Below are 27,456 nucleotides of genomic sequence, written 5' to 3' on the forward strand. Positions count from 1 at the left end.
TGGAACAGCACCTTAATTATATGCATCTTCCCACGCTATCTGCATTTCCACTTTCACAGGTAATCATCTGTGTTATTTACCTCTGTCCATGAAGTAAAAGTCAGTCAGTCAGTCCTATACAGTATTTGTTGCGCCAAGATCCCTTTTTAGATTTTTTTCTTTCTTGTTTCTTTCAATACAGGATTTGAACTATGTTCTGGTAGTTCTTATTACTATTTGCAACTTAATGATTTGTGCAAAACATTGTTCTTCGCTCTTCCATTGAAACCCTTTATAAGACATGCCAATATCTGTTTAGCTGCTTGACATTGTTCTTTTTGAGCCGTAACTCATTGGATTCAGTTGAGTTTATATTTAGTGTGTTTTATCCTATAAAAGCATTGGAAACATCAGGACTTTTCTTTATGGATTGCCATGATACAACAGATAAACAGAATTGTTCCGTTATAGCTGTAAAGGTGGTACTCAAGTCCCGATTTATTATAAGCATACTTCTACTTACTCTTATTTCTGTATATAAGTCAATCCAATGTAGGTTGTGATTAAGCTTTTAGTGTTGTTGTACATGTAGGTGACATTTTCATATTCAATTTCAAATAAATCATTTATTAAGAATCCATTTGCAAACAGATAGGGATTGGTCACATGCAAACTCAATATTAGGGTTGGATCTATGCATGAAGAGCAATGGATCACCTTTCATGTACTATGAAGAATTAACTGTAGAGTGGACTTGGCTTCAATGGTGGCCACCAAACACAACTGGACAACAACACTACATTTGGTCCATACACCCACAAAAAGTTACCAACATTTTCTCCACACCCAAATATGACATGTAGAGAGATACAATTCTGATATGGCAGATGTCTGCTAGCACCCTAGACGGTTTATGAAGCTCTTTAGTTTAAGAGATCAGTCATTAAGGAATGTGTGCAACATGACAACATAATTAGGATTTTAATTTCTAAGTTCATTAACTATTGTGTGTCTCCTGGTGTATTTACACATTTTGGTATACAAAATTCTTTTAAAGCACATCTTTCTTGTAAATTTAGGTTTTTACCTGCTGTGTTCCTATAATATGCACAACATAGGGCATTTTTCAGAAAAGACAGTCAAATAATTTAATTATATATCTGGATTGAGTGGTTGTTTGTGAACAATACCTTTGGGGTTAACTATGAAAAAAAAAAAACCTGGATATCTGACTTTCAATTTCCCCCAATTAGTTGTTTATTTAATATATGGGGAATCAGACGCATTTACAAAGAACCAGGAACACACCGTTGCTTTTAACACCCTTTAATATACTTTCTTTTTCTGCAGAAATGCACAAGTTGTGACTTGGACTCGACACAAAACAAAGACACTAGAGGGAAAATGAATCACATTCCTGTAATACTAAATAGCGTGATACACCCAAAACATTATGACATAGAAAACAAAATTGGATAATGTACAAACCAGCAGCATGGACTCTGCTGTATCTAAAAACAGCGTCATTGTCTTAATATTTCCTCACAAAATCCCAGATAGACCATACAAAATGGACAACGGAGATCCCACTCATGGTCTAAAATGTCATTCCAACTACAAAACTAGGATAGGAATATGCGTATACGAGTTGGCATTGGAGTCTTACCATCATAATTTGTATATTCCATTTGCACCAAAATATAAAACTGACCTTCATTTGACCAAATACATTTTTGCCTACTAAAGTATTGAGGAAAGAAGCTGAAAATATCATTCCTAATGGCACATGGTAGAAATTTGTCTCAGTAAGTCTACAAGACATGGCAGAAAAATGTAAACTCCATATGTACAGTTCATTAAATACAGCTCAAAGCTTTCTAGAGACTTTGTTCTTCTAAGATCAGATTTGTGCAAAATTTTGGTGTATAAAATAAAGTACATGTTGAATCAACAGCACAACAAATGAGTGTCCACGACATACTCAACGCCTTCCAATAATAATATCTGGTGGCATACAGAACCTGTACAGATCCTCAACTGATAGAATAGGGTAGGAAGGCTGGTCCAATGACCACTAATGACTACTTAAATAGAGTAAGGTAATGGGTTAGATACATTAATGACTGGTATGAAATAACCTTCATTAGGTCCAGTTGTGCAGCTATGGGCCAAGAGAATAAACGCAACCATCTGTACCCGATGTTATTGCAGGTTATATGAAGACCACAGGAAAGGGTATGGCATGTGAAAGATGTATTATGTGGATTATTTTATATATATATATATATATATATATATATATATATATATATATACATATATACACAACAGGTTATATGGGATGTTTGGGTGGATGGCTCCTAGTCTGAAGTGATGTGATGAGCTAATTCTTCGGGCATCATCAAATGTATCAATGTTGGGAATTTAAAGTTCGCAGGACAGTTGCTTTCACAGTGAGCTTCATGTGCTATTTTACATATCAGCCGTTCAGTAATTCATAATGACCCACATTTTTAAAAATGTGACCACCATGGTCATGAGAGTTGCCTCATGCTATACATACACAATACAATGAGATGACAATCCTTACAGAAGATTGCATTCCTACAGTAGCAAGGAACCCCTTGTCACAATTGTCCATATAAGATTCGAGTCCATTTGGCACAGACTGTAAGTTGTTGCAATTTATTGCTCTAGCGATGGCTTAATTAGCCACCTTCCCTAAAATTCAAGGGCTTACAGTATATAAGGACTAAAGGCAGAGTGGTTGCCTGCTGGCAAAGCCACTCGCATTTCCTTTATCACACTGCCTCATGGCATTCATTTGTCGCTCCATCACGGATAAATCCCAGCATTCCACACAAGTTGCCGCACTTGTTGGAAAAAAGTTGTTGGCACATATTTTCAACCCTCTCGTCTGTCGTGTTGCTCACACCGCATTGACTAAAACAGTTGAAATCTGGGACCGGTTACACTTCTTTCCCTCTGTGCCGGACTCATCCTTTGGATTTCCATTCTCCAAGGACAGCCGTTTCATCTTGTTGTCCAGAGGAGGCAATGCAGCGGCTTTCCTATTGGTGCCGCTGTTATTATTTATTCTGTCTTGAGCTTTGCTCTCAGATCCTTCTGCTCTATTACCTGAATAAACAAACGGAGACAATAAAGTAGGCACAATTAATACAAGGATATAGAAAGAATTTGAGGGCAGATATGAATCATTCGGCCCATCCTTCGGCATGTGGAAGGATACCAAGAACAAATATTTTTCTTTGACTTAACTATTTGGAGATCCACCTTATATAAACAGTTAGGACTCTCTGTTGCTTTTTTGCAATCACCGGTGCATACCCCCATCAAGCTTTCTAGGACCCTTTCATTTTTCTATGAAAGAGTATGCCATTCTCTATTTTTTCTATAAGAGGAAATAAACTGAACTTTAGACAAGAAGGTATGTTGTAATAGATATACAGCAGCTGCATATACAGAAAACTAGAAAATACTATGTACTTCACTTCAGTATATAGAGTAGACCACGGTTAGAGATTTAAATGCCGATGTGTCCATTTCTTTATCATATCCTCCACAGTAACTAAACTGTGACAAATATACAAAAAATACTTCTGAGCTATTAAATTGTTTTTACCTCTTTCCATATCGCACTCTGGTGAGGATGCGCCACTACACTCACTGCGGGGTCCCAAAACAGGTGATATAAGCCCAAAATCAGACAGAGATAACGGGCTTGATAGATCCAAGCTTCCAGGGCGAGGTGCTGCCGGAAATGGGCTGGAGATCTCAGAGGGGCTCGTTGGACCAGAACTGAAGCTGGAAAGAGACTGGGTCTCCGAATCTTCTTCAGAAATCACACTACTGAGGTTGTCCTCATCAAAAACATCTGAAGTCACTGTAATAACAAAATAAATTTTCTATCTGAATTTCCAGGTTTTTTTTCATGCCAAGGTCTGCTATTCATAGAAAGCAAGTTTATGTCAACCCAAGTATCCCAACCACATGATAAAATGCCTAATCCCAATAGCAAAGGTAACAAAACTAAATTTCCTTACAAGCCCTCGTTAAATTAGGTAATTTATGTAATACATGGGGAAGTACATACTTGCAGATCACACACAAGGCCCTTGTAGGTGACAGTACAGAGTAGACACATATACGATGGGGCTTAAATGCCATAAATATGCTAAAGAAACAGAAAATAGGTAGAAAACACAGGTTTTTTTCTGGTGCGCTGAGAGCCTGAGACTTATAGGCCACAAAAGCTCATCAGTCCATTTTTATGTGAGAAAATTAAACATGTGTGTCTTTATTCATCTGTTGGAGGGGACTGGGCCGGTTTTTAACCTTTTCCAGACTGACGGATGTCAATGACTTTTTTGCATCCGTTCTTGAATTTCTTTAGATCGTGACACCAAGTGCAGCTTTCTGAGATCTTTTAGCCTACTTCACTTTGCAAGACAGAGCTGGCAGTCATCATACATGGGTGTGCCTAGTGAAATTGAACCCAATTATCAATAAAATTTCCTTAATTGGTTGATTTAGTAATTAAGGAGGGCAATTGCTTCACATAGGGCCAGGTATGGTTGAAAAGCTGTTTTCCTTCTATGCATAAAAACAGCATTTTGCATTTACTCGGTTATCTTTGTTTAATGTTAAGATTTGCCTGATGATGTGAAATATTTAGGTGTGGCAAATATGCAACAATAGAAGAAACCAAGAAGGGGCAAATACATTTTCACAACACTGTACATTTCAGGAACTGAAACTAAACATGCTTGTTTTGGAAATCCCCTGCAGGTCATCCCCGTTATATGTCAGTTCCTAATGTTATTATGTATTAAACAATCCTCTGACTACTAATTTGGGTATACAAACAAGCTTTGTGCTTTCTAAACTGTGTAAAGGATGGTGCTTTTCTGTCCCGTCTCACATTAAAATGGTTATAGTGTAACAATTCTATGAGAAACTGTATGTGGGAAGCTTTGTTATGTCACCAAACTACAAAGCACAGAAGGAACACCACGTTCTCAAGAGAAATATAATCACAATTCAGGAAACAGAGACCCAAAGTCATCCAGACGATAAGAACACGTTGACCCGTGGCCGCGTCCGATTACAAATAGATTATTTAACAGCGGTTCATGCAAGGCAAGTTCTCATATTGCAGGTTATAAAGAAAAAGCAATTCTGATATACAGTGTTAAAAGTGGTCCAATCAGCAGAGATGTTTTATTGGTTTCTATGGTGATTGCTCTACAAAAGAATTGTTTTATACATGCACATTGTATGTATAATACATCAATATAATCTAGTTAATACTTACATGCCACAAAATACATGTATAAAAAGATACATGTTTTCTTTTGAAAGGTTTTCTGAGGTCTCTATGGATAACCGCCCCCCCCAGCAACAACCCATACTAACTCCCATAACCCATACTAACTCCTAGGAAAGTTTCACATATGTAACGCATACATGGTTTACAAACCTTTCCATCCAGTATCTTGCACTTTGCAGTACAAGTGACATACTTACTGGAAATCGTATCCGAGTCCAGCTTGCAGGCAGAAAAACCCTCCATCATATTACTGCCTTCGGAGCCGACACCACGGCCCCTGGGGCCCATGGCTGAGGAACGCCTCCTCTCATGGATCTCGTCGGAGATCATCTCCAGGTTTTTTAAAGCAGTCTTGTACTCTCCTTTTGCCAGCGATAGTTTAGACTGAAGGTCATCTACTGTTTTCTTCAGTTGCTGAAGAGAGTAGAAGAATGAGTAAACAACTGGTAGCTTATATGAAAATATAATGCACAACAAATCTGAAACTGGCAAATTACCGGAAAGTTAACGGTAAAGGCCATAAAATGAACAAAAATGCATTCTGAGTTTATAGATCAACAGAAAGATTAGAAAGAAGGGTAACCCTGCGCAGGTATAGCTGCACATATCTATTTTCTCCGGTCTTTCCCCCGCATCATAGAAGCTCAGAAGGTCATGGCCTGTAGTACATGTCAATGGGCATTAAGAGATTTGTGTAGGCCGTAAAGTATCCTTACCTCCCTTCCTATACATCTAGGAAGATGGGCACATGCAGTCTCAATGTCAAAAAAATTTCAGACAAAAAACATACGGTATATGCAATCAAGAGATATACAGATCAAAAGGTGTTAAAGGTATCCAAGAAAGATTTTGCACCCCTGGCTTATATTAAATTACAAATTCACATTCATATAGAGTTTTGGGGGCGTTTTTTTTTGGCTGCACTGGTTAATGTTTATTTTTGCCCAAATCACTTACATTTTTACATTACTATACTTCACAAAATATATGTAATAAAGGCAGAATCAAGTACATACCTCTAGCTGTAAGTAATACTTTGCCTTTAGTTCAAAATACGGCCTACGTGAAGAAAAGAAAAAAAAAAACACCTAAATTTTATTATGTCAGCAGGGATAAAACCAGTCCTAGAAGTGGGAATGTGGTCCAGCGAGTGGTTACACACCATGTAATTTGTCACACGGACACGCAGATTTTGGATTGTGGTGTGAAGAAAATGGTTATCAAGAAACACATAGCAACCGTGCCATAATAACTGTTATTTCCTTAATAGGCCCCGAAAATATAAAATAAACGCAATTGTGAAATTTCTCACAACAGGTTGCCCTACGTTTTCAAGGATAAACAGTAGTGGCGCACACAAGGAGCTGAAGAAAGGATCGGGAACACTACTTCACAGTGATGGTCTCACACGGGCCTTGTGTAAGTATATATACAAAGCCCATGGGACATTATAAATAGATATTTTAACAGGGTAGGGTAGCATTTATAACATAAAAAAATGTGTTTTCTGGCATTATTGCTTCTAGGAATCTTTTTAGGTCAGGGGAATTTTTTTTTTAAGCTTCTACCCCATCTTAAATAATTCTCTTTCAATATTATTTTACCCCAGTGCTCAAAATATTAGATCAGATTAATCATAATATAAAAAAATGGACACTACAATGTGAGATGTTCCAACAATTATTTTCATTTATGATACCACCCAACCCATTGAGTGCTTTCATAGGGGCCTCTATACCCACTTATTCCATAGTAAGAACAATCAATTGGCAGCTCTGGATTTTGTGTCTAGTAAAATTGTGGAAAGGGGTACCAACCTCACTTTACAAAATAGTGAGAAAAATTCAGATTTCCCATGACATGAATAACCTAACCTCTTGGTTGAATTGCGACCCCTTTACACATTATGATCACCCAGAATGAAAAGTTTACTGAGAGCCTATTATACTTTGAGAGACATGGTGTTCGTGAATAGCCGGGACAAAGGCCTTCTTGTTTTACCCATTTTCTTTCAGTGTTGTTGAAATCTTTTCAGAACTAATCTTCTGATGACGCAAGCTAAGTAAAAATTAAAAATCCAACAAAGATTAAACTACAAAATAAGTATAAAACGTAGATACCTCAATTGTGATTTACAGGTATAGTTCTTTGCAATTTCAGAGGTATGGCATTAAACGAGAAAAGCAATAAAAAGATCAGGGAGCAAATCCTCTTAGAGACACTTCTCCAGACAATGGAGAGAGTTGAGTTGAAAGTAGAGTTTGCAGCAGAGTTGTGAATTCTTGACTTCATTATACATTATGGAGGGACAGACCAAGAAGAGCTTAAGCTGCAGGAAGAGCTTGGCTGGATATGTATAATTGTTTACTTTGATCAGTGATATTTCTTCAATGTCTCCTTAACCCCTTAACGACAATGGGTGGTCCCTAAACCCATTGAAAAACATGCATTTTGTCATTAAGTGGTTAAAAATTCAATTATTATAATGAAGTGAGAGTTTAAATCACAACTCTCCCATTATTGAATATTAGATTGGATGTTTTCATTAATATATGGGAATATTATACATCTACACAGCAATTAGTTACAACATAAAACAGCTGCAAACATTCATTTGCTAATCCACTTACTACTCGTTAGACTGCCAGTGACTCAGTGTCAGAGGAAGTCAACAGTTAACATCATTGACAAATTAGCACAAATGGGTTTGTTGGCAAAAATAAACACTATTAATAGCTTGGACTTGTATACAAACAGACCGTAAAACCACACCGCCTCTTGGGCATTTTCACCACATGAGCAAGTAGTCTAATTTTAGCATGGAAAATCCTGAGATATAAAAAAATATATATATTTTAAGACAGAAAATGTTTGTCTTTTATTCTAGTTTACCCGTGTTAGGTATTTTTTATTCTTAATAGTAGGGTATATCATAGAATACTTAACATCCTGGTTTCTGATTGTTGAACACTAAAGAACATGTGATGTCACACATGGGTTTGCCATGTAACACCTTCAAATATCTTTGTCATCATTAAAAGGCAAATATGCAATTTAACCATTTGTGAACATTTAGTCAATTATAAAAGCTCAAAGCAAATAAAGGAGTCTTCTGTGATTACTTAATGCAGCCCTTATAAAGATATAAAGCTGTACAAGTTTACTTGATGTCCCGAATGCTTATATAGCTTTACATGCGGGTCCAAAGAAAAATATATCAACTACCCTTGATAGCTAAGTGGCTATTAATGTCATATACAAACACACATGGAAATGTCCGGCTCAATGTCTAACAGAGCGGACAGCCCCTGGCTGGGGAGCTGGTTGTATTCTGTAAAGTTTTTTTTTCCCAGTTCATATCGATTAGCAGGCTTTAAGGGACATACTTTGATTTGTTGATAGTCCTCTTTAATTTCTTCTCTAACTGCTTCATCCTGCTCATGGCAGCATTATATTTGGCAGCTGTCTCCTTGTGCACCAGCTCACTGCGTGTTTTCTTCTGTTCTTCCTCCATGACCTTGAAAAGAAAGAGGTTCATAAAAAAATAAATTTCAAGTACAGGTCACAGTGACCCACGTTATATATTTAGGTTCTGAGAACCTCTTTTCACTCATATAGGTCTCAACATGGACCCAAATATGTACCGACTATGAATAAGAGAAGCAGATATTAGACAGTTTATTTCTTTTGTATGGTTATCTTGTTTTTTCAGTTAACTTGCTCATTTGAAATCCATCATTTGTAATTTCCAAGGAACAGGTTCTAAATTTTTGCTAGTCATATGCCGGGAGTCCTCAAATGGCCTTCTGTCCCTTTACAATGGTTTGCATGCCTGCCTGGTACTCCAAAAGGATAAACACAGCAGTCGTAAAGATTTAAATAGAGTTGTATAAAATTGGAATTGCACTGCTAAGATCTTTAAATAAATTAAAAGTGGTCATATTATAGTGTGAGGATTCTTTAAAATGGCTCGGAAATTGCCCAAACATATTTGTAATTCCTGATTCAGACTAACATGGCCTGCTTTGTGTGTTGAGAAGCTCATATCCCAGCATGCACCCGATATCCTGGTTGCGTTATGATCCTGTGAATGTTTTCATTAAAAATAACTTTAGCAGTTCAAAAGAAAAAAAAATGCTACGACTACATGATATTTTTAAGTAATACAAAATTGTGCAAATATACATGTGTCACGGAGCTGGCTAGTCCGACCGACTACCTCCGCTGTCTTGTGCTCCCTTAGCCTGGGACAACACACTTTCCCCGGTTCCCCAGTCACTAGCCGAGACTCAGTGTAGGGTAAAACCAAACGAAGACTAATTTATTTTAGACACACAGAGCTGGATATATCCAGCAAAACACACATTAACATAAAACAAGATATTGGGACACAAACCGCCCCCTTAATCTGCCTCCCAGAGACAACAGGGGCAGTAACGGGATTAACAATACAATAGGTGGGGAGACTGATTTATACAACATTAAACATCAAAGAATGGTGGTCACTCCCTGGTGGCAGATCCTGGCTGTCTGCCGGAGATAATCCCCTCAGCCAGTGATGAGATGATACTGCTGGGGGTAGCCACAGAAGTCTCTACAAACCCAGGGCCCATAGTCAATAGGGAGGAGGCTGGCAGTCAGGCTTCTCCAGTGGCCCCAGTGATGGAGGCTTCCGTCACAACATGCATTTAAGCACCAGTAAAATCTGCAATTCTCTGAATCTACAGATTTTTAGAAGACTGTTAACCAACCTTTGGTCAAGCTATGAGCGACATCATTGTAAAGATGTCACAACAAGGCTCGGCCATTATGACCTCACCGTAACAACACTGCATTCAAAAAGGTAAGAGAATGAAGGATAGATGTAGTCTTTAGAATAACCTCAAATTGGTCACTGATTATAGTAAACAGACATTTTGTAAATTTAACTCAACAAAGCAGAGGTATAATGAGGCAGTGCCTAGGTAAAGTGGTCTATTTCGTACATCATACATGGGACATGCACCTTTCTTTCAGCTTCCCTCCACTTTTCCTTTTTTAGTGTTGCTTTATGGCTTTCCGTGTAACACACCGTTGTTGTCATTAAACATCAGAAAGCAGAAACAGCTTGGCTGTTCATTTAATGCATAGTGAAATTAGTCAAATTTCTTCAAAGTCTCAGCAACTACTGAATTATAAATTATACTGGGCCGGCTCAGCCTTTCTTGTTGGAGAAACTTGCCAGTGTTGGCCCTTCATAATGAAGAATGAAGTGAGGGAGCTGAAAGCACAACTCCCCTGCCACCACTGCCTTTAGTGAATAAACCGTGGAGCGATGTGAGGGTGGGAGAGTGTCTACATGCAGTATTAATTAATACATGCAGTATTAACAACCCTGTTTATTCCAAAAATGTACTTATATGATTAACTGCTAGAGAATCTGTTGAAATCCGCAAATTTTACTTCACTCTCAAAGACTATGTTTGCGAAATTACAATCTACTAGTGACAAGGGCATTAGTCTATTAATAAGCCACCTGCAGCTGCCATTGTGCACTTAGTGTCATCACTAAACAAGCATATGCCTTGCCTTGTTATTGTGTAACCAGATCAAAATAATGTACTAAAATTCTAGGAAAGTAGAAATATACATATAATCCTTATCAGGCAATATATGTGTTTCTATTATTTAGTTTCAGAATCATTAACTATTTACACATCCATATTTTAGGCAGCGGGAACAGATTTTTTAAGGGTTGTACAACACTATCCTCCCCCTTTCACCCAGCATTAAAGCTGAGTGCTAGGTAGATGTGATTCTCACTAAATCACTCTTCTGCCCAAAATAGGTCCTAATAAATCATGTTTAAGCGTAACTTTGACACAAGTCCAACGAACGGATTCATGCATAAGAACAGAAAAGTTACAACAGATCAGTTTTCAATTAATAGTAATAACGTAAATTTGCAAAAAATAAAACTAAAAGTTAGTTTCAGATGGGGGGGGCTGACAACTTTCAGCAGAGAAGAGAAACCAAACCAAATGGTCTAATAACATGGCATCCAAAAGCTCATTTGGGGGTCACTCTCCAGTAGTGTCCAATACAGTGATTTTTGGGCACTGCCCATTGTTCTGCTTCAGAGGACAGTGGGGATCATGAGCTGGTTGGCGAGATCCTCTGTTTCAGTTCAGTGCCATGGATAGTCCTGCCCTCACTTCACCCCTAACCATGCACCCCACGGACATCTAAAACGTTGCTGCAGAAGGAAGTACACAGCAAACCAATAAAACCCATGACAGGGGAACAGAAAAGATCCACTTTTGGTTCAAATACTAATGTTTTGTTCCTCAAACCTTCTGAACAGACTCAAAATCTTTAAACACAGTGGGTGATATGTTGCAGACTACTATGGACTGTTATTTTAATAAAAATGGTATCTAATTTTACAAGGATTGACCTAATCCATACGAGAATAAAATATCAAGTGAACACAGTAAATCAATATATGAGCTATTTACAATTTTGTCTAAAATTCTAATAGTGTGTTTTTGCAGTTACGTTATGGGGGGGGACCCTACATAAACAAACAAATGGAAGTCAATACGAGAGAAGACCATTTAATGAGTGACTGCGCATCAGCTGTCCCATTGATTTTTCCATTAAGCTATTTAACTGTGTAACAGCTGTTATAATGAACATCGAGTTAAGCTAAAAATATATGTTGTCCACTTGAATGGGCCCCCTGGAAAGCTGTATTTATCTTCTATAAGTAGAGATGGTTCATAATTCTGGACCAATATGGCTACATTTTGGATTCTGTGAAAGAAATTGTAATAAAGTGTAGTCACCTGTACCAAAGAAATTCTCTATTTAAAATACATCTCATCCTTTGAAATGCTAGTATTTTAAACATGGTTGCCTTCTAATCTCCACTTCTTAATTATGTACAGAACAGCTCTTTGTTGTTGGACATTATTGGTAGCTACATGCCTCCATTATTGTTTCAATGTCAAGAATATCCCACCTAGGAAAGTGTTTTATGCCTATGTAAGAGGATGTTAGCTTACTGAACCTTTTGTGTTTAACCATTTAATTCCAGTTTGTACAAGTAAAAGATTTATGCCTCTATAATTAAGTAATGGATGGTAGTAAATTATAATGACTTAGACGTCTGATAAGATTATGTAGGGGAAAAGAAGAAGGTGCACATGGCCATAGACTAATCAGGTATACGCCAAGTTTGTCACGGTCAGGACTACTTGCCAAGCCGTGACTGTGGAGGGCGTGGGCATGAAGGGGTTAATAGCACCAGGCCTCTGGATTTACTAAGGTCGCCCCTTAACAAGGCATACGTCACACCAACGTAATCTGTCCCTTTTGCCCACTTGAATTTTAGTAATCTCAGGGCAGGGTTACAGTACTTTAAGGGAGGGATGTGTTTTAGGTTTTATATTGGATTTTGTTACAAAGACAACTCATTAGAACAATGTGAACTGTGACTTCCAAAATATAGCAAAAAAAAAACCCACAGTTTTTGAGTTAATTGTGATATGTGGGTCTCAAGTGTGTTAGACCTATAGTTTGTAATTGGTAAATACTGGAAGTGATAACTGTATATACAGAATAATCTATTTGGATGGATTTAGAAGTTACACTCTCATGAAACATATTTCTATATTTAAGTGGGCTTTGTGCACATTTTATGTCCTTTCTTAAAAACCAGAAACGCTGGGCTGTGCAAACACGTCCACCGAAGCAGCACCGGGTACCTTTTTACAAGCAACATAGTCTGGTCCTTATTTTTTAGACTCTGATCAGACTAGATTTTTCTTCTACTCGAGACTCGCACATGACTGATGCTCCTTGCTTACGAAAAAATGGCTTTCATCATTAACACTTCCTATTTGTTTTTCGTTTCAGTTGTTTAGTATAAACCAGAAACCACCAAGGATACTTAAAGGCTCATTGTGCCGTGTTGCGTGGGGCCAATAATAAAACGAGAGACGAACCGTTAAAAGTTTTAACCCTTTATATGTATAGATTATAATCCCACCGGGCCATAAAGCTACTAATTAGCACTGCGTAAGGGTGGAAGCACAATGATGGGCTGCAATCACTTTCCACAGCAAAAATACCGAATCACAGCATGGCAACATTCGACACACTTTCGTTGGCAATAAAAACAAATAAGGATGCTCACATTTGACACATTTCTTGTCAAAATCTGTATAGGGATGAAATTTCAGAAGGGAGACTTCTTAACATGCGCCTAGATGTGACTAGAGGTGAGCCAAGAAGGGACAACTCTTACGGGAAATCATTGCCACATCTGAGTGTCCATCAATCCATACGTCATAAAAGGGCCTTAGGTGAGAAAGTATTCTCAAGTATGGCACAGTAGCGTTATAGCTATTAAGTATTCATGTACGCTACACACAGCAAAAAAGATAAAAAGTAAAGAACCCAAGTGTTACTACAGTGTGATCAACACAGTGTGGTAAACACACCAGAGGTTGTGTTATAATCCTACTCAAAAATACCTGTTAATAATAAAATGACTATGTGTATATGTTATTCTGATTGATGTGTGCTTCAATAGATTCTAAGCTTTAGATGATATGTCACATTTCAACAACGTTTAAACATCTTTTTCTTTAGACGACTTAGTTCTTCGATAAATTATGCATCAAGAGAATAGAAATAATATATACACATTATTGCTAGTTCATAGAGAGAGCAGTCTAAGAACTCCCATGCAAATTATTTGCTTAATCACCGATAATTAACAAAACAGAGCCAATAATGTTTTAATGCTCTACACAATGTAGTTTTGTGTAAGGTCGCTAATTAAAAAAAATGTAGACATTGCTGAGATGCTGCACTGCAGAAGCCTATATTTAAGTTAGGGCTTAAATGGAAAGTCACGATTGCGCAAACTGAGGTTAAAATTTAAAATGACGAGTAATAAATGGCAGAATTTGTTGAAACAATCTGTTAGGAGGCAGGAATACATTCATGAAATAGATCATGCAATCACGTTAGATAATAGCACTCTCCACTACACTGTTATATGGGCTAATTCGTCAAGGTGTCAAAAATCCCCTGCTGTGTAATTGCTCTGGCATCGGTAAAAGCTGTAAGAGAAGGCGACATTTTTGAATTTGCTATTCACACATCTCACCCGCTGTGTGGCATGGTTCAGCATCTCCTGCCAGGCAGAGTCAAATTGACGCTTCTCATCCTCGAGCAACCTCTGCTCTGCCAGGGAAATGGTTTCCTTGGCCGCACGCAGCACCTCGGTGGCACGCTGAAAGTCTTGGGTGGCCCTCTGTGCTTCCAACTGGGCCTGCATAAAAAAAGGGTAAAAGAAAATAGATGTTTAATGCCAATTTATTAGCATGGAATTCAATCTAATTAAAGTATCTAATCACACAGAGTCATACACCGCTGGAAGGTTAAGGTCAAGTAAAAAATTTGCACTACAAAGGGTCTACTTGTTAGAAAATTATCCCATGCGTCACAGGCATGTGCATGATGACAACATCAGTATTGTGAATTAAGGTAAACGGTGCAAGAATGAGGGGCGTAATATGGTACCCTGGCTAGTGCGCCATGTTGTTGTGATGGTACCCACTGGTACCCACCCAAGGAATTTCTTCTCTGAAAAGGAGCAGAGGAGGTGGAATCTACATTAGTTAAATCTGAAAAATTACCTTCCATGTTTAACTATGCATTAGCAGAATTATGCTGGTCCTTCATAATGCATAGTTAAATCAGAGAGATTACATTTAATGTCACAGTAGCTCACTATATAGTAAATAAAGCTCTAACAGGGGGGGGGGGACTATAGACCGTAAAGTTGTTAAAACGACATCCATGTTTCTGTGAGAAAACACTAAACCAAGTGTGTAAATCATGTTCAAACAGGGCTGCCGGGATGTCTGTTCCCATTTGGAGGGTACATTCTTTCTATAAAAAATACTAACATCACAATCATAATTTGATTGCATCTACAACATACAGTAAAGGAACCATAATACAACAATAACTGTTAGACGCTATTAAACAGATGTGTTCAAACTACAGTAATGAAAAACACTTTTTAGATAAATGTCCTTAACTCCAAGCTTATGTCAAATAGGAGTAGGAAGGAGAGGGAAACGGGGGAATGGGCTTTTTCCTCATGGGCCGATTTTATTTTATTTTATTCTGGCTACTGCCAAATCAATATTTTTTATATTTTTTGTAAAGAGAGTATGATGGTGCTTTATAAAAACAATAATAATAATAATAATAATAATAATAATAATGTCTTAATTGGTAGCTTCTAGAGCATGAAAATCAGCTCTTCCTCACAAGTCAAGAGGGCATATTAATGTAACCAGTAATGCATTAATGAGGGGCAATCTCCCAGCCCAGGGCATTGGGCCCAGCAGGTCCTCGGACCCAACTGCCAAGAGCTCAACTTCAGAAGGTCATCCAGATCTCTGTGCCAGCCAAATCACAGAACTAGGTATTATTTTGGAAGTAGAAATCTGCAGTAGGCCATTTCAGGTAAACAAGAGCATAATTCGTTCTGAAAAAGCAGACAGCAGTCCATTATTCAATTATTTCCCCTGTTAACACAAGACATGATACCATTCTATTAAATCTGTTGGGGGTGAAGAACCTGCTAAAACCTGATATTACTGTAGATTTAATTCATAGTCATTTTCACATAATTTAAGATGTCTTTCATCTCAAAAACCAGAAAGAAAATGCAGGGATATTAATTCTTCAAATGCATGACAAGCTTAAGTGGTGTGCTATAGTCCATTACACATTGTGATTGCTTTGCGCGCTATAAGAGCAGTGAACCAGGCTGGACAATAGAGCCGTGTCACAGCTCATAGTCATCAATACAAAGTGTTCTTTCAGAGAGAAGTTGCAGGATTCAATTCAATAGACGCACAGAATCTAGCTATGCAGACATTATAGGGGCTATTCACTAAAGGAGTTGACAGGAGAGCTGTAGTTTCATCTACTTCACTTTACATTATGGAGGGACAATCACGGTGAGCTCCAGCTCAAAGACTGGTTTGGCTGGCCCTTTGTAAGGAATATTTCAGTCAGTGGGATTTATGCAGGACCATCGATTTAGCGAATGAACCCCAATATGTATCCTTTAATGCCACAGAACTTCCCACATAATAAGTGAAATATATGACATCATACTGCTGCATGCCTGATGTTGGAGGAGCTTGATGTGACATCACACACATTTCAGTGTCATGGCATGCGACTGCTAAAAGTCAGCAATAGTAACCTTGTGATTTGTCCTGCCCACCGAGATTAGTCTCCATTAAAATCACAGAAAATTGGACTACAACAGTGACTTTTCTCGGCACACCTGCTTTTCAGTTCTAGAGTTCTTCCGCAATTCTGTGTTAACCTTGAGTTCCACAAAAGCATTATTTTATATATGTAATTTCTTGTAGCCTTGGTTCATAAGTCTCTGTATGTTCCCCTTCTCCATCTTAAAGTAGCAGCTTGAACCTGTTAGAAACACCTTGATGTGTGAACACAACAGAAATGCTGAGGTATTCATTATTTTCTTTTTTTATTATTCCTCCACTATGGCTGAAGCGGCAAATGTTCTGAAACAGAGCGTTCTGAAAGGAGCAGGAGATTTCAAGACATGTTTAAAAAAAACGAACTGTGGTTTATCAAATTAGACAAAACAAATTAAGAAGAGAGTGTAGAAATGCTAAACAGTAACACTTCGCTTACTGTGAAATCCAGTTTCTAAAATCGGAAATTCTTTTAACATTAAAGTGACCAGATTTTCACAATAACATTTTTTATGTACTTATCTTGACAAACCACTCTCAAAGGCACTCTTTATAAAATTTATATGGGATCCCCAAGGCCAGATTGGAGCAATTACACAGAAAGGGACCCTCTTCTAGATTTCCTGGCTTTAGCAACCTCGTTGTCCCCTTTTTTTTGCCACCGCTATTCTTTCCTCCCTCTTTGGCATTTCCTTTCGGACCTCATTTGCCAATATCATGTTTTTCTGCTTTCCCTTTTTTTTTTTTCTATCTTGCTTAAGATATAGCATTGAAAAGTGGGGAAAAAAAAGGTAGTACATTTTCTTTTAAAAAGTGCTTTAGACCCCATTGTGTACGTAAATGTAGGGTATGGCTGTATGCCATAAAAACGAGATGCTGTGTCAAGTTACCTCTATTACCCAAATGACAACTCAAACCCTAGTGAATGGACATCAAAAAAACAGCCATCTATCCACGGGATTTTCTAACAAATGTTTGGCACCATATGCACACGTACTTGTTGAACAGAACATGATAACAAGTTTATGAACCTTTGCTTTTTGTTTATCAACTTCTTTCATCAGTGATTCTGCTCTGCTTCCTCTTGAAGCCTTGAGTCTCTAGTCCAGATGTTAATGAGATCATTTGTAGATGGTAACCATTTTACTAAACATGGTTCCTTTACACAGTCAATTAAGCTTGGGAGAGTAAAAAAAAGAAGATCAAACCACCTGGAATCACGAAAACGTGGTTTCTTTTATAGTGTGTTTTTTGTTTGTTTTTTTACAAAAAGCCAATATGAGAAGATTACATCCCTTTACCTAAAATAATAGTACAACCCATTCAGTAAAAAAATCTTTACTCATACATACAAAAAGAATCAATGAACATTGTTATTTTTTCACATGGATAAAACAATAGTCACTGGTCACTTCCTCTCCCATGAGATGCTTATTACGTAAACCTCCCATTCAACATCAAAAATAGGGATTAACTGAACAAAATCCATGTAGTTGCTCTGTTGGTGGAGAATTTGGGCCTTTTTTTATATATTGTTTTCATAGGTCTGTATACTCCAGTTGGTGACCGTTAAGTTATATGAGAATTATTAGCTTCCTCTAATTTGCTCTTGGAAGTCAGTTAATTAGTTAAATAAAAATACATATTTGTTAAAACGGAATTGCAGGAGTACTGGTGTAATAAAGAGGTACCAGGATTATTGGTGTAAGAATCTATACCGACGCATTACCATTGCTTACGACAGCACCTAAGACAAGCAAAGAGAAAATGTAGTAGCTTTGTAGTAGCATATAATCATGAATGGGATAAATGGAACCCCATCAAACATCATCCAATGCCATTACAGCAACACAAAAGAACAGTTGAATGTGGGCATATATTTCAGTGAATGCCATTCCACATACCTGTCTGGCCACTTTTCTGGCTTCCCAGTAAGGTTTGGAGTCTTCTACAGCTTTGCCAATTTTCTTCACCATCTCATCTAGTTTCAGAGTTGCTTCTGTAAGCACAGTTCGGAACTTCTGTCTGGCATCCTGAAAAAGAAAAAGAAATACTATAGCTGGGGCATGACAAACAAATTATATATTGATTCCAATGGCAGTACTTTGCTTGCCACTGATTGTTTACTTGAACCAGCCACTGGACCACAGAAGAGGTGAAAGGAAAATGTTGGTGCGTTAAGCTAGTTCCAGGCTCAAAGAATACAAATGTGTAAAATACAGCCTACCAAACACATGTGAGCATGCTGCAAATACAGTGTATTGGCTGTACAGAGTATACAAAAAAAAAAAAACCAACCGTCTGCACTAGTTGGCGATAAATATATAAAACATAATATAAATGATGAGGTTTTGGTTTTATGAATTGGTCAAAGAAGAGGTGTTGTGCTGTCACTTCTCCTACTTTAATATACATTTCTTTGTTGAGGTTGTCTGGGATATTGGATTGTTCCTTTACAGAAAAACCATGTTCCCTTTTAACATGGTAACTGAAAATTAATATAACTGAATAATTTCCTGAGGCATGAGTCTGATTAAACAGGAATGGGTAGAGTAGAATTTCCGGCGCTCAGCATTACAAGCCGGCACCGTGGCAGCACAGGGAGACTCGCCGCAGGACTGTTTAAGGGTAAGTACCGGTGGGGGGGTAGATAATGCCGCCCCCCCGGCGTCGGCGGGGGCGGCATTTTAAACTTCGCCCCAGGCGGCGTTAAGTCTTCGGCCGGCCCTGCATACACATCATGTATAAATGCCTCTATATTCCACCAGACATTAAGGACACAGTAGTTCAGACACAAGGAATGCATACACTGGGCAGGTTAACACAGCTCAGCGCACAACAGGCATATTATCAGAAGACAGCAGGCAAGGGTTTGTAAGCAATCGCATTGACCACAATTATTTGTCCCATTTACTTCTCATACATGATAACTTAGCAAAGGACTACACTCAACTGAAGAAGAAGATGTGTCGGACTCTCTGACAAATTGGTTAACCTCATATAAGAAATAATTTTAAGAATACTAATAACAGCCAATATGTAGGCGTCAGAAGACCGAGTGTGGAAAGTCCCAGCCGCTTGAAGTTTCCCTTTCACTTCTCAAAAAGTGAATTATGAAACAAGACAATGATTTAGGGTATAAATATACCTTAAAAATATCTGGAAAATCAGAAGTTTAATTAGAATGTATTTTAATTATAAGTGATATTGGTCACCATTAAAACTGGAGTTCATTTATTTTGTGCTTGGGAAGGTAGTAAAAAAAAAAAGGCACTGTAGACTCTGAAACCCACTATATCTGAGTTATTAAAGTGAAAGTGCCATCATTGTACCCTCTGGGTGCATAATGTCAGGACTGGTCCTATAGAGGCATCTTTTCATGAAGTACCTGGTTAATGCTGTTAGCAGTCCTCTGATGTAGCTTTAGATTAGCTGACCATTGCAGGTGTCAGCTTGCCCATTGCTTCATGTAAACAGCAACTGTCATAAGCTTTTTTGGACTTAAATCCCAGGGATGCTTCATTTATACGTATTTTTTCATGCTTGTGATTCGTTATCTATTCCTTTAAATATTAATTGCATGAAGCGGTTTTTACGAACTTCAACTTGCCGTGGTTTGAAATTGTGAAACCGTGTCAATCTTTCTCAGAACAAAATTGAAAGTCCTTTTAAGTTTTGCCCTTTTCTGTATTTTCTGGTCCTTGGAATAAAATTATTGGATGTTGTAGATACATGGAAAGGGATACCAACTCACTTTCCATGAGAGGTCTCCAGTGACCTTGCCCCAGACACCCCAGCAGAAGGCTTGCTATTCTTCAATACTTTATGAGCTCTATTCTGCAAAGTGAAATGCTGACCTGCGTGTCGTGCTTCTTACTTGGAAACTGCGTTGGTCAGTTTGGGACATTCACTGGGCCAAAGATAGATAGAGGATGTTCTGTGCCAGAAACAGGCAGGGACAGAACTTACCATTGGTAGTTAGCTGTCATCTAGGTTAATCAATCAAGGTTAATGTGGCTGTTATGGCACTTTGGTTTAGATTGTTGTGATCAGCCCTCAAGGGATGTAGAGACTGAAAAAGATTATTTTTCCCAGTGTGTTAAAGATGCAATGTAACATCTGTTTTATACCTTATGTTATAAAGTGTTAGTCTCCCTACTTGGGGTCGTCATTTTAGACATCTGTAGGTTTTAAAGGCAAGAACTATAACTATGCAGCTCATTCAAAGATGAGATCCTCTTTATCTTGTTTTCTATGATTGTAAAATGCAAATTTGTACCTACTACTTATTCTCCATATCAGCCAGCTGGGAATCTTAAATATATCACCACCAATTTTTAGTAATAAGCGGTTTAAAAAACATGTTAAGTCACCGAAAAGTCAATTAGTTTGTTGGCTGTTCACGTAGGAAATGCAAAGCAGTCATAATTTTTTAGTTAGACACAGTAATGCATTTAATGATGCCACGAAACAGAGAATTATATGAATAATAAAATCATGTTTATAAAAGTTAGGCATCTTATTAGCCCTGTAAACGTCAAAAGTAGCACTATGACAAAACCTGTACCACAAAGTAGTTACCGCTGTGGTCGGATTAGAGCAATATTAACCCAACAATGCAAATCAAAGTAATAATTGTGAAGATATACTGTACAGATGAATCCATCCCTTCTATTCTGCTGAAATCCCCATTACTGTCTGAACCTTAGTATTTCTATAAAAAGCCCTGATGATGTCACAGTGGTGGCCACATGACCACAGAACAATCAACTGGACTCCATATTCCAAGGTTTTAAAGCACAAGGCATGACATGGAATAGTTTTAGACAGATGCCACTATTATATTGAGTTGTCTAGGCGGTGTCACTGCAGTAGTTCATCCAGCATAAGCACTTAAAAATGTGCATTCTGTGGCTTTAGGAAACCCTCTATGGCGCTTGGGAGAGTTTCTGGGCGCATCTGCTGGAGTCACTTACGTAGTTGGATAAACATATAAAGAACTAGCAGAATCATCCAGGTTGGTCAGGATCACCAACAATTGCAGTGCCATCCCAATTGATCACTGGGGCCGATTGTGTTTTTGGTGGCCTCTCTTGTTTACGTTCATGGAAGGTCAATAAAATAAGCATAGTTGGGGTAGGGAAAAAACCCTCCCTACACTTATATGGGTGCCTATTGGCATATTCTTGGAAACATATTTGAAGAACTAAACCTAGCAGGAGCTAGACGTATATCCTATTTCCATATTTCTCACCATTAGCTTCTTCTTGCAGATACTCCTTCATAATGTTGTAGCTATTAGCATATCATATGACTGAACAAGAAGAAACATGCCCACGTGTATTTTTGAGAGCAGATGTAGTTTGTAATTTGTACTAAAACTCTGAAACATATGTTCACGTTTATGTTACAAGCTTGCATTTTAGTTAGAAGCAAGCATTACAGGAAAAGTGTGACACAATCGTTTCCTTTGGTGTAATGCTGCAACCACATAAACCGTAGGACAATAACATACCATAAAACCACCCAGAGGACAGCTCTTCCTTTTTAATCATCAAACTAAAAATGATTCACGATCAAATCATCGCATATACTCATAAATAAAGTCTCTTCAAATAAATAGAAGAAATGCTTACAAGGCAAAAAAAGGAACATGCAATACTATTAACAACCTAAAATATACAGATGAAATATAATACATTTATTCACACCCTTGTTGGTCATGCAGTTAACTAGAAATACAAGACAAAGCTGGTGACACCCATGCTTGCATACAAGTGTAAGGCTAGGTTTCCACTTGGGTTTTTGTCCTGTGTTTTTTTTCTTGATGAAAAACGCCAAGAAAACTGCCACTGCATTTTTCTGCGTTTTGGCGTTTTTTTCTGGAGTTTTTTCTGGCGTTTTAGCCTTTCTGTGGAAATTGCTTTTTTTGACCTTAGGCAGTTTTTCCAGCCTTTACAAGTTAGAAGTGTCACCCAGCTAAAAGGGATTAGGATAAATGGCAAGTATCTGCCCCCTGATGTCATTTACTTGGTAGAGTTCTACTTAAACGCCCCGGCGGACCCTTTTGTCACTTTTCTGTGGTTTGTAAGGCATGCTTTATTCCGAATGTCTGCTCCTCTAGGAAGATTGGCCCCAAATGATGGTGCAAATTGTTTGCTGTTGCTTTTGGCACGCAGGATCCAGTTGGGTATGTTTGTTTGTAATGGCATGTTTGTTCCAAATGGTGTAGAATTCAATATGAACTTTGTTTTGTGTGAAACTGTTTGTTTCCAGCCTATTTCTCGTAGGACACACAGATACTGGGTCCATCCTCTGCATTGTAACTGTGGAAAAAACGCCATAAAAAACGCCAAGGCAATAAACCCACACGGCTTTTTCATGGCGTTTTTTCTCTCCCATAGACTTCTATTGGAGAAAAACGCCAAGATTTCCTTGCAAAAAACGCCAGAGTGTCAACATGCTGCGATTTTGAAAAACTGCCACAGAGCCCAAAAAAGCAGAAAAACGCCAAAGAGGACTGAAAAAACGCCAAACAAAAAAACGCCAAGTGGATATGGCATTCTGCGATTTCCTATTGAAGAACAGCTAACATCTGGCTGCTGCGTTTTTTCACTAAAAAAACGCCAGGTGGCGCTATTGGCGTTTTTAGCTAAAAAAAACCAAGTGGAAACCTAGCCTAAGTGTGTTAAATTAAGACTGAACTACCATTCACTCGGCCTTCTCTTAGACATGCTTTTTAACTGGTTTCCAGCAATATTCATCTTCAGTCTCTTACAACTGTGTCAATAGATACCTAACATTCGCATTTAAATAGGTTTTGAAGTCAATATAAAATCACCTAGTGAACAGTGGGGGGGGGGTCATCAAAATAGGGCATTATTGCTACTAGCTGGATGGACCACCTACCAGTGTAAATGTCTTTATAACAATGTGGTGTCTCTGTAATACATACCAATAAAGAGGTGGTCCACAATACTTTTTTTTTTTTTAAATAAAATTATACAGGACCGCTCCTTTAAATAAGCCAAAAGGGGCAGTTTGGACCAATAATCAACCATTATTGAAATATACAATATATTAATACAAAATAGCATGTTTGTATTTGCAAGCATCAGACATGCTACACAGAAGAAGAAAAAACAGTATCTCTTTGCATACCTCAAGTTCAATCTCCCTTCGGTTGATGTCATCAGTAGACTGATTAAGCTTCTCAAGTTCTCCCTGGGAAAGAAACATGACGACATTAAAATGGGAACACAAAACAGCCCGATGCATAAAATCTGAGCTAGAAGATAATGAACATAAAATGAACACAATGGAGTGGTATGGTCCATAATTGTTATATAAATCACATTTCCTTGGTGAAGGAAGAGGAGGGAATTGCACCAAGTGTCTTGGTGTAAAATAGCGATTCCTTAATCTCAGCAGCCAAATGGCCTGGTTCTTAAAATTTTTCTGCTGACACCAAACTTTTGTAAATTAATCTCTATTGAGGAGTATATAGATTAAAAATGCAAGATGGGTCCATGGTTACTGCTGTTAAGGAAGACCTTTACTATAGATTACATTTTATTATGGGTATTAGGACTGTGCCTATGTATGAACGATTTTCCCTTTTGTTATAGAACATATGGTCTGTACTATTATATACATTTATTTTACCCAAGAGTAAATAACGTAGTGAGAGTTCAGTTGCATCTATCCCATGCTGTGCTATTGTCTTCTTTTAACCCGGAGCTCAAATATTGATTGCTAAGCAGAGGGATAAAAAAGGAGAGAGGAAAGCAGAAAAAGGGAACAGGAGGAGAACGTTTAGGAGGACACAGAAAGGAAAACAAAGGAAGTGTTGAGGAAAGCACAGAAGGGAAAAGGCAGAGAGAGGAGAGGAAGGCAAAGGACAGCACAGAAAGGAAAAGCTGTGCAGAAGATAGAAAAGCACAGGAGAGAAAATCTAGGAGAGATGAGGAAAGGAAAGTAGGAAAGAGCTGAGGAGGGGTGAATAAAGAAAATAAGTTTGTGGGTTATTGCAGGGGTGTATAGAATCGGCGTTTGCATGGAACCTCTGTATAAATGTAGCACTGTCATCCAAAACAAATATATACATTTGTTAAGCTACATAGGTATGTAAGATTTTGTTCTAAATCTGGTGAATTCATGCCATCAAATGAAAGCTTATTCTCTCTGTATTGGAAGACTTAAGTGTCTGCTGTGTGGCTTTTCGTTCTGTTGTTTATCCTATCTCCCTGCCGTTTGAAATAAAACCTCTTGTGAAACATAAAACATCTGGGTTTTAATCTCGGATACACTTACTACATCTAAAAATAATCAGATATTTATGGTATCAATCCACTTCATAGCCCTAACACCAAACAATATTTTAACATTAATATACACAATACTTTTAGGAGGTTTGTCATTGTTGCCTAAGACCCTTACTTTAAATTTATAGCTGGTCAGACAACTGAATCAGGGGACATGGTGTGGGGGTGCTGACATCTTATTTCTTCTACTCACTGCACATTGTTTGCGCTCTAGAGTCTTTGGTGGGTAGGTGTCCCAGGGAACCAGCACCATACCAGCCATGCTGCCAGATGGCAGAGAAGGAACATCTACTGCTGACAACCACTATAACATATCACTGACATGATATGTTTCCTGGAAACACAGTTAGTACAAAAACATTACAATACCTGATGGGAAAATTGGACTTCTAATTGACACTCTTGGCAGTTTACTCAAAATGTGGGTCTGCAAGTGAGTTGATCATTTCAACTCCCGAAGATCACTATCCAATATGATAGGCCAACCCAGGTGTGCTTCTTCTTAATGTTAGGGTTAGGTTGACCTGACATGATTCAAAATTAAATGTTAATGTTTTGAAAGTCCACTGACTGGCTTAAGTATATGTGATGAAGAGTCAGTTCACCTTTTCTTGAAGGAGAAGCCCATTAAAGTGGGCCCTTCATTATACACAGTGAAACATTGAACTAATGTACCATCATTTTAGGAAAAATGGGCAGACTAGATGGGCAAATGGTCCTTATGTGCCATCAAATTTTATGTTTCTATGTTTCCAGGTTGAAAACAATAGTTTTCTTCCTACAAGATCATGAAAACCATTTGCTTCTCAATCAGATAAGGTAGGAAAACCTAGTGTAGCATACTGTAAGCGTTTCTTAAAGTTATATAATACACATTAACAATATTTGGCGACTCTGGTGAAGAAAAGGATACCATTTACTCCCCCCTTTAATGTCTCACAATGATCTGCTTGTTTCAGCAGTGAAAAAGATATTTTGTGATGAGCTTTCCAAAACGCCATCAGTAATACAGGAATAGGTAAAAAAACAAAAAACTGTATTGGCCTGAATACAGGCTGCCTATATTCGGGGTTTAGCGCAGGGATGCCCGGGACATGCATTTCCGGGCATGTATTTATTTTTTTTCTTTTTCAAAAGCAGCAGGGTTAGGATCCAGATCCCCTGCAGCGCTGCAGGGGACCTGGATCCTCCTCTCCGACCACCGTGGACGTCTACACGATGTGCGTAGACAACCTCCGCTGCCAGAACTTCTGCCGGGGCTTCTATGGTGACATAACCTTCCGGTGCTCCACCATAGAAGCCCTGGCGGAAGTGCCGGCAGCTGAGCTTGTCTATGCGTTCACCGGCCACCACGGTAGACACCAGGGAGTCTGGGGATGCATTGGTAAGTCGGGGGGGGGGGCACTTCTAGGAAGCACAGTGGGATATCGGGGGGGCAGAGTGGCACTTCTAGGGGGTGCAGGTGGGCATTTCTATGGGGCATAATGCATATTTGGGGGGTCAGAGTGGCATATCAGGGGGCATAAAGCATATCAGGGATTATAAAGTATATTAGGGAGGCAGAGTGGCATATCAGGGGTTATAAAGCATATCGGGGGGGGCAGAGGAAAATATCTATAAGTAGGGTTCATTATGAATTATGGTGGGGGGGCTTAAAATTGTTTTTCTGTTTGTATATAACATATGCTGACAAACTACATGTATTCATGTTAATAAAATACTGTTTTACCATTCCACTAATGTGTAATTTTTCTTTAAAAATATTTTTATCTTTAAAATAGCACCAAACTTTAGGGTGCAGCCTATATTTGAGCCAATACGGTAATTCACAGTTATTTGTAATTCACCAAGCCATTTTCATAATAACTCCTTAGTAATGAAGGTATTTAAAAAACCAATGTTTTAATAAGAATTAGCATGTGCGCATGCATGAGTACATTCATCTGCTTCTGTTCCATTAGCCCATCTGGGAAGGCTCTCATGATCTGCATCCTAGAGGCTAGAAGCATTTGTGACCCAAATCCTCTGCTACACATCCATTAAACTGCAATTGAATTCTCTCTCCGCAAACTGGATATTCAATTGCATATTCCAGCAGTCGTGAGATCACTAGCATTGCTGCATTCTTGGAACTCAGAACTTGCCTTGGTGCCAAATGTTTGTAGATTATATACTGTTCCGGATAGTTAACTCCCTGTACATTTGCTTTAACAGTAAAGTGACCAGATGGCTTATTTAACAACCCATTGTGCTGAAGGTGAGAGTAACCTTGAAAGCAGTATCATTACAAGCCAACCCGAAAGCTGATCATTCATCTATGTATTTCATACTCCACAAAGCACCCATCAGTAGCAGCCAACTTGTTAATTCTTTGAAGAATTGTTATTAGAAGAATTGTTGTTGTTTGTTTACAAGGCTGCCAACTTATACCATATTGCTGTACAATGAAAAGACAAAGCATGCAAAAATCAAGTCCAACTAAAATACTTAGTAA

The 27,456-nt window shown here is 38.2% G+C and overlaps 1 protein-coding gene across 1 annotated transcript; it reads right to left on the bottom strand.

Moving 5' to 3' along the window:
- Positions 1-2,908: 2,908 nt before the first annotated feature.
- On the bottom strand, positions 2,909-23,877 carry LOC149300723 (SH3 domain-binding protein 5-like). Its single transcript, XM_089484772.1, has 8 exons — positions 23,800-23,877; positions 18,543-18,671; positions 14,490-14,654; positions 8,716-8,846; positions 6,346-6,388; positions 5,527-5,743; positions 3,623-3,883; positions 2,909-3,117 (listed from the first exon to the last, which is right to left on the bottom strand). Exons 1-8 carry the CDS (start codon positions 23,875-23,877, stop codon positions 2,909-2,911), a joined length of 1,233 nt encoding a protein of 410 aa, XP_089340898.1.
- Positions 23,878-27,456: the final 3,579 nt, after the last annotated feature.

Source organism: Sceloporus occidentalis, unplaced genomic scaffold (genome assembly GCF_023333645.1).
Source record: "Sceloporus occidentalis isolate IW3139 unplaced genomic scaffold, rSceOcc1.0.p SCAF_23, whole genome shotgun sequence".
NCBI classification, from domain to species: Eukaryota; Metazoa; Chordata; class Lepidosauria; order Squamata; family Phrynosomatidae; genus Sceloporus; species Sceloporus occidentalis.

What these genes read in the sequence shown, in the direction of transcription:
- LOC149300723 (XM_089484772.1), bottom strand. Translation starts at nt 23,877, where the DNA reads ATGTTTCTTTCCCAGGGAGAACTTGAGAAGCTTAATCAGTCTACTGAT. An exon ending in CCAGAAAAGTGGCCAGACAG is followed by an intron (nt 14,655 to 18,542) that starts GTATGTGGAATG and finishes TTTTTTATGCAG; the next exon opens with GCCCAGTTGGAAGCACAGAG. An exon ending in TGAACCATGCCACACAGCGG is followed by an intron (nt 8,847 to 14,489) that starts GTGAGATGTGTG and finishes TTTCTTTTCAAG; the next exon opens with GTCATGGAGGAAGAACAGAA.